The sequence below is a fragment of the Channa argus genome, chromosome 24 (assembly GCF_033026475.1).
Source record: "Channa argus isolate prfri chromosome 24, Channa argus male v1.0, whole genome shotgun sequence".
NCBI lineage: Eukaryota > Metazoa > Chordata > Actinopteri > Anabantiformes > Channidae > Channa > Channa argus.
Window position 1 is genome coordinate 7,149,276 of NC_090220.1, and position 8,795 is coordinate 7,158,070.

Genomic DNA, 8,795 nt, shown 5'->3' on the forward strand with positions numbered 1-8,795 from the left:
TCTTACAACCTGTAGAGTAGATAAAGACTTTGTATGTCATGTGGTAGTAAGCCAGTGGGATGTTGACACTGCAGCCTTTTGAGTCAAAGTGGAGTTAGAAATAATAAAAAAAATTCTCTGCAGGTCTGACATATTTTCTTTTATTTGAAATCATCAAAGACTGGCACATGATCAACGTTCAACAAAAATGTTGGCAGAATTTGCTCGCCTGGCCTTATAATGTTAGTATTTTCACTTAACAGCTAACATCATTAGAACAACCTATAACTAAGTTGTTACACACACAAAGTGGATGGAAGGCCTAAGGATCAGGCACAGAATTCCCATTTGAATGTGTTCTTGTTTGCTTGCACTGCCGATAACCAGGAGAAGGACACACTGCAAAACGCAAGGGGCTACAGTATATCATAAACATCAAGGCAACTTGGATTCAATGTAAGGATATCAATAAGGCACCCTTTTTGACAACTGACCCCTGCTCTACTGCCAAGCACTGAGAAAAACATACACTGAAGGTTCCGCACAGACATCAGAACTGTGGTAATACTTATCTGTCACAATTTGTGCTTCTGAAAGTTTGTGACACTGGGTTTTAGCAGTTGTTGTACTCAAACATTATTCGAGTTATTCAAAATCCCAAAAATTAAGCATATTTTAAAATGATGATATGTTCATTCATACCAAGAGATGATCCAGCACACAGCAGTTTAGCAAACAACACAAATACATTTAGGTTTATACAACAGTGATGTGGAGCAGTTTCCAGTTTACCATAGTTACTTCAAGCTCATGTTCTATGTTATCATTACATATTCACAACTTTACGGTAGCAAAATAAACCTTGTGAAAAATTTAAAAAAAAGCCCTTCATTAACCACCACATTTCCTTTACATGTAAACTGAGGAAAAGATCATAAGCATTTTACAGTAGGTAGGTAGTTCTTAAATGCACTATGGCATGCAATGTCTAAAAACAAGGTGGAAATAAGTGCCACCTAGTGGTTTCACCAAGGTTTTCATTTACAATGTGTGTATGTGCCATTCGACTCTTTAGCATGATGTTGTGATATAAATAAATGGAAGAAAATGGACTAATAAATAAATAATTTGTAAATTAAATTTAGAAATATTTTAGGGAGTTTTTTTTTCATTCTAAAGTATAGTGTACCTGCATTGTAATTTCATCAATTATTTTCCTCATAAGAAAGGGACATAGGGCTGTTTTCTACTGTGATAATAATTAGATTAATTAATCATTTACAGTAGTGTATAAATCAGGAGACAATCTACCCCAACATGTAAATGTGTTTAGTACCTTTAGATGTCACTTAAAACATACATTTTAATCTTACTGACCCACATCCTAAAACCATGTCACTTTTATACTTTAGGTTCTGTGGTCCATCCAGCTGTTTACCCGGAAAAATTTAAATTTAGTGTAACAACACTATGTAAGCAGTGTTTGCTCTTGCTTGTTAGTTATTGAGATAGTTTTCTTACTTCTAATGATGAAAGAACATTTGTACAGGCTGGTGGTGCATTGTTATTATGTTAGGTTTAGGGTTGCATTTACATCTACCTACATACCATTTCAATGTAAGGAGATGCAAGTTTTTTAACCAACTGTATGTAGTGAGCACATTCAAAATAATATGATACTGTTTGTAAAGGGGATATGAGAACACTGTGTTGTAAGCAGAGCCTCTTCAGCTCTTTGTAAAGCTACTACAATATAGTTTGAATAATTTGTGGATTTACATCCACAGATTCAAACATGTTAATGAATTAAAGAAGCATATGTAAATTCTGAATTTTTGACATTGTTTCCCTTTTCCCAAACCCCAATCAAGCTAAGCACCATAATTAGTTTAACATTTACCACTGCAGTAAACTACACACCACATTTGCATTGAAAATGAATTGGTACAATTTAATACAATTACAGAAAAACAAATCTAATAATTAATGGTTGATGAGAAAAAGCTTCCATTTCGTATAAATAAACTCAGTGCTATACTGTACTTAGTTAATCCCAGCAGTGCAGAACCAACAGGTCTCTAGGGTGGTTCACCTGGATCCTCCGGACCCTTGGCTGTATACTGAGCTCCCCAGCAGAGGGCAATGGCAGGTCACTGTGCCGATGGTGTGTGGTTATGGCAGTCACCAGCCTTCAGTAGGTATCCATCTTTTCACTTCAGCTCTTTTTCTGTGGCTCAATGTGGAATGTGGGCCAAACTCCACACAGAAACTGACCAAAGTTAGGATAAGACCAAAAAAATGAATGAATGAGTGAAAGAAGGAATGAATGACAACAAATGACATTGTGGTCAAGTTTTATTTGGCCTATGTGACAAAAATGAATAAAAAGGTTATTTGAAAGTAAAACAGGTTTCTAAAAAGTAGTCTAAATTTGCAAAATTTTAGAACTGAAAAGAATTGATTCGCAAATATATCATCAATATACCTTCTACCACCAAGTGGCTGCATCAATAATGTTATAGATCAGTTATGGGGGGTGAATACTTATGCAACCAACTATTTTCAGCTTTTTATTGTAAATTAATTGAATGACTTTGTAGAGATCGGTTGTCAAAAATAACTTGGACACAAAAGAGTCTTGTCAACTGACATTGACCATGATTCAATTTTTTTAAAAATTAGCGAGGAGGAGTGAATACTTTTTATAGGCACTGTGTATGGAAAGTATAAATGCCGAAAAATATAAGACACGCACCTTTACATTTGGCCTGTACTTGAGGTAGGTTGACCTAATCTGTAAGCTGAAAGAAAAAGAAAACTTAAATTTAATACACATGAAACATGGTTTTATCTCACCACAACATAACTTACTGCAGCTGTAATATCCTGATTTACTAAATAAGAACTTACCTGAGAAGTATGTGCAGGTAGGATCCCAAGCCTGTGAAGATGTGCCACCAGGCATGGAACTGTGTTACCACTCCAACACCAGGGGGCAGTGATTGTCTACTGGCTCTAACATACAAATAAACTTAATGAAAAAAAAAAGCAAACTCTCCCCTCCAGTATGAGATTTTTCAGATGATGTTAATCATTGGTTTAGGAACATTGTTTTATAAATGATTAAAATTTATAAATCAAAACCCAAACAAGTTTAATGCATTTTAGATAAAGAAATGATTAGGTTTCCTATTTCATAGTAAATGAACTGGAACGTTTCAAAGACTGCCTGACCTGTCTCTGAGTTAAGAAAAAAGCAGTACGTTAGTGCTGTGATGTTATTGTAATGGGTAAAACCCCCGACGGTTGCTGTGACCATTTTCCACATCACTGTTGTTAACAGCAGCATAATTAGCTTTGCTCTCAGAATTCTAAAACAAGCAGGTTAATACTTTATAACAACAGCCTTCGAATGTTTCCACCACAAACCCTCACCTTAATGAGTCACAGAAGACATTATCAATGTTCCACAGTACGAACCCCAACAAAAAGACACCTAATGAGATGTAGCACAGCACTCTAAGCCATGGATACACCCTGTAATCGAGACAAAAACAACCTTTTCTTCACTGGACATGTCTGACAAGCTACACTGATGTATTAGTGATAAAAAAGTCTTATCAGACTTACCACGTAACAATGAAGATCGATCGCATCACTAGGCAAGCCACTAAAACACCATACATGACCTAAAACAAGGGGCAAAAGGTTGCTTTTAAACACTGCAAAAAAGGTGGAACAAAAAAAAAGTCTGGAATAGCCACTCATACTGATTCATCAGTAAATTAATCAAAGAGCATTAAGACCATCTATAATGCTATTTAGAAATTCCATCTGCTACAGTAAATTAAGCTTTCTTTACTTTCTGTCTCTAACCCTACCAGGGGATCCAAAATAAGCAGTCACCAGATGATTAATGAATTAGGTTTCCAATTTATTCCAATGTGAAATATAGAAATGTTCATGATGCCTGATAGGATTGCATTGCTGCTGACATCTGTATCAGGTACTGGGTCTGGATGGGTGCACTAACTGACACAGACACTTGCAGCAGAGCAGAGACAAAGTTACGCTACATTGGAAATCTTATCAGTCTTGTTATGAACCACCATATAGCAGTGTGGTTACACTAAACACAGTCGGTTCCAAAGACTAAACAAAGGCCGTTTTGCAGCAGTTTTTACTGTTTTGATTCAACACACACAATGCGAGTGTAAGCAGGTACAGACAATCCCTTATTGGAGTTGGAAGACCTAAACAAAACAGTTAACTGACCACCGAAAGACTAAGATGCCATTAAATGTTCCATTCTGATGTATAATGCTGTGTTACAGCATGTTAGAGTGGAAAGTCTAGTGTTCACTCAAGGTAAAAATGACTTGAGACACACCAAGACCTAACAGCAAACAATGAGAAATCTGAGACAGGTGAACCTAACACAGAGCACTACTTTACCTGGTGAAACACTGGCTCCTTCCAATGTAAGTATACCTACAAAAAAAAATACACAAGCTACTCAATAGCACATGACAGATGCCGTGTTACAATACTGTATAGTTAAAAGTCATGTCAAGGCAAGTAATACCGTGTTATAGGGAAAGTGGATACTCACTAAAGTGACTGAGACACTGAAGATTAATAATAACACTATGGGAAAGAAATTGATAGTGTTCTCTTGTTTGAAGCATTCATATCTGAAAAAGAAATGAACTGTATTCAGCTTGAAAGAACACAAACAATAGGGAACAATTAACACACTGAGCAGAAGTGGGAAGAGACACATCAGTCCAGTTTAAAATCAACAGATTCCATAAAGTGCACTGTACAATAAGAAGAAACACATTGCAATTTGTCAGAGATTAATTTGTTCAGTTTACAGCCACAATCACAAAAATCTGTGATTGTCTGAGTTGAGAGTCTGTCAACAGAAATACATCAGAAAGGCTAAATCACTTACAGACAGTAGACAAAGACACAAGTACTGTAAATCATTGGCAACTCGTCCAGTAGCTGCAAATATGATACAGAGGAGAAAAACCATTATTACATCAGTGTGACTTAGCATTACTTTAGACAGCTTAGGTTTCACTTTTGATTCCCAATGAGTATCCTAATCTCCCTTGCCAGGCTGGTGTAATGCTGAATCTTACCTGCATCTCATATAACAGCGTCATGTGGAAGCACCAGGAGCCGATGCCAACAGCTGGTAACACAGAAAAACCATAAAAAAACATTAAAACTCAAAGTCTAAATACTCTCATGTGTATCCATTGCAATGTGATAGCATGAGCAGTCTATACTGTATCACTGCAAAGGCTGTGCTCTGTAACTATAATATATTACAATTGTAATACATTAATAATAATACAAGAGCAGTGTCTGCTTCAGTATTGCCAATATGGAGCCAGGTCATTTCTGGCTTCAAAAGACTGACCTGCAAGTCCGAGGAAAGAGCAGATATAGCGCGTCTCAAGGCCATCACGAAAGGTCTGGATGGCCCCACAAATAGGAGGAAGAATCATAATCAGGTTGCTGACAGTGTTCCCTGTTTATAAAGACACCAGAGATGAATTAGAACCCGATGATACAGCCTGCGCTGTATCTGATGTGCTGTGGATGTTTCTGTGATGGTACAGTATGACTGCAATTCAAAGCAGTGCCAGAAAAGGAAAACCAGAAATAAATCACAAATGCTGTGCAGTCATGCAATGCTGTTGATTTGAAAAAACGACTTCCTTTCTGCGCATCCTTGCACTCGCATCTCATGAAACGTAAACACTTCTTCTGATAGGACTTTGCTTTGATGCTTTCGCCTTGACTTTGATTTTTTCCCACCTTGCACCTTACTTGTGAGTTGTTTTGTAAAAAAAACATCAAATGACTAAATGTAACGTAACGTAATGTAATACTGAATTGTAATATATATAAGTTGTTTAAAGAAAACAAAATACCATCTGAATCCTTAATATTTGACTGTATATTTTGGACAAACGTCACCTCAGGCTCTATGATACATGTAGATTAAGTGATAATATAAATAAATATACTAATAAAAAAATATATATAATTTATAATTGTGTCAGTCACTGTTTGTACTGTTGTCAATTTCACCCATTTGTAAAAAAAAAAAAGATTTAAAAAATTGATTAATTGGGCCCATGTGGTAAGAAGCTAAAATGGATGTCACCTGATGACACGATCACTGGTTTGAAACCTGAAAACAGCTGAGAACACCTGAAGCATGGAGGAAAAATAGGCTCTAACTTTGTTTAAAGCTCGAGTAACAAACATCTTTTAAGTAGAAATATGGTCCAAAATGTATCTTTATATTAACATCAACAATATGATAAGTTTAGTTAAAGTCTCCTGTTACACACACTAACTGACGGTGGTGTTGGTGTTTAACCTCCCTGCCCTGGGCCATTGCTACATCATCAAGCAAATAGTAGACCTCAAGACTATGTTCACTGTTTCAGGGTGTGGTGATGTACAAACGTAGGTGTGGAAAACATTCAGGATTTCCAGGATGTTGAGTCTAAAAACAAATACTGAATATTAGTTTTAGTATTTGTCTTCATAGTTTTAGTAGTTTTAATATTAGTTTTCAAAATTAACATGACAGTTGCTGTTTAACTGCATATGTCTGATAAGAGCCACGGTGAGTCCTTTAAAATGTGTGAACTTTGGTTACTGATAATAAATGTGCACAAGCCAAAAGCACCTCAGCACGTGAGCATTTTGTGTTCACATTTAATGACAACTGCAAACCTCTGAATGTGATGAGAGACACCTGCTCCCCCTTGCAAGAGACTGTATATAACCTCCCTTTGTCTCTGCCCTCTACTGTTTTTACAAAATAGATAATACTCCAAAGCAAAATGGGGATTAAAACCACGGTCGGTGTCTCTTTTCCAAATGAACAATGACACATTCCAACCATTGTAACCTGAAACAGCATTTAAACGCCAAACAATTCTTCTGTGAATGAACCACCTAGATAGGCCAGTGTCATTTGTGCAAACAAAGGCTTCAACTGCCTGTATCCTAAGATAAGCTACATTCAGTGAGCCGCATTTGGACGACATGACATTGACATGATACAGTTGTCTATAACACTGGTACACCACATTTAGCAGCCTAGTGGAGCACAGGACAGTAGACTGATTAGGACACCAAAGGACAGTAGACTGATGAGGACACCAAAAATGAAGTGTTGTACACACAAGGCCTGTCAGCATGAGCCAAACAGCAGCTAAGCTAACTAAACTCTGACCCACTTGAGTTTCATCACTTAAGGTTTGTGTAAGCAGCCTAAGGATAAGTAAGAACCACACTCCCACCAGTTTAACCAGTAATGGATTAATGACTATTTCTAAGTAATTCATGTTATAAACAAAAGTGAGTCACAAACGATCCGAGCAAGCAGCGTTGGTCACTCTGTTTAAATTAGCTGCACTGTAATGATTAACCTGTGAATGTTTGTCCACTGCACGTCGACCAAAGCCCGTAAATGAAAGCAGAGTCGCTTTGCGTTAGTAAAAGCTGAAGCCTGACCAGCTTTTTGACCTGTCACCCACTGACAATGTTTAAATTTTACATAATGGCTCCTGAGGAACCAGTTTTTTTTATTATTATCGTTAGACAAAACAACGATGCGCCCTGATAGTATGAAGGAAATGTACACAGAAAATGTTTATCTAGCTTCAAGCGGCGCCTGCAAATGCACTGGCAAAAGTGCGGACTTGAATTCCGAACGTGTCTGTGGGAATGTTAGCTTCCACCTGCTACTGCAGAATAATAACCCACAGGAAAGCTCTGCAAAATCGGAACACAACACAGAAAAGATTGGGACACGTCTTCCCGGCGGATACACCTTTCCCTTTTCCTCATTGCAGCTCAAACATTGATTAGTGAAATGAGCTAACGCTTAAGTGTTATTAAGTGACCATAAACCCGAGTAGCTATCCGGGCAGCGTAGACCCTTCTCCATGAAAATGACCGCTACAGCCGCGGGCATCTGGCGCATGTTTACGGACGCAGCAGGACTGTGCTGCTTCCCTGAAACGAAGCCTGACTTTACTATTTGTAGCCTCGGGGGATTCAGGTACAGTCTACTTACAATATTCCGCTATGTAAAAGGAGACGACATAATTTTCTTCGCACCAGTCCAGCGTAGAAGTCGGCCGCCCCCAGTATCCCTGCCTGTCTATCGAGGGAGCCATGATGGAAGAAGAGGCGTTGTGGGTACTAACGGTGTTGTAGTCTCATCACAGCACCCGCACTCCTCCTCGAGCCCTCCTCCTCCTCCTCCCTCCTCCTCCTCCTCACGAGCGCAGACAACAAAGTCCATGTGTTCACTACACTACATTCTACATACTACATTCACACGACTGAAATGCAGTTGTACAAATACTTGACGCAGTAAGTAAAACAGTGCTATAAGTTAATAAGTGCAGAATATAGCTGAACTGTCAACGTTGCACACACACACTCACACACACTCGAAACCCTCTTCAGACCCAGAAAAAAACGTGTTGAAGCGTAGCACGCCACAGCATGCAACACTTTTTTTTCATAAACTTTTTATTTTTATTTTTAATGGAATGTCAGTGGACAGCGGCGCTTCCTGTTTCTACCATTTTTGTTTTGTAATAAACAAAGCATAGTTCATTTGCATTTAAAAGTTGTTTGCCCTCCTTTTGTCAGGTGTATGAACGTCATCAAATGTGGAAAAAACATTGAAACCTTAACACTAACCTGAGACTGGACTGAGCGTTTTATGCTTTTGGCATTTTGCCATGCTGCACTTTTTAGGT

General features: G+C 37.9%; 1 protein-coding gene across 1 annotated transcript; it reads right to left on the reverse strand.

Moving 5' to 3' along the window:
* Positions 1–124: 124 nt before the first annotated feature.
* acer3 (alkaline ceramidase 3) lies at positions 125–8,257 on the reverse strand. The gene is made up of 11 exons (XM_067494850.1): positions 8,099–8,257; positions 5,414–5,524; positions 5,130–5,182; positions 4,937–4,989; positions 4,592–4,673; positions 4,435–4,470; positions 3,610–3,668; positions 3,415–3,516; positions 2,890–2,994; positions 2,735–2,780; positions 125–2,248 (listed from the first exon to the last, which is right to left on the reverse strand). Exons 1-11 carry the CDS (start codon positions 8,199–8,201, stop codon positions 2,195–2,197), a joined length of 804 nt encoding a protein of 267 aa, XP_067350951.1. The 5' UTR covers positions 8,202–8,257; the 3' UTR covers positions 125–2,194.
* Positions 8,258–8,795: the final 538 nt, after the last annotated feature.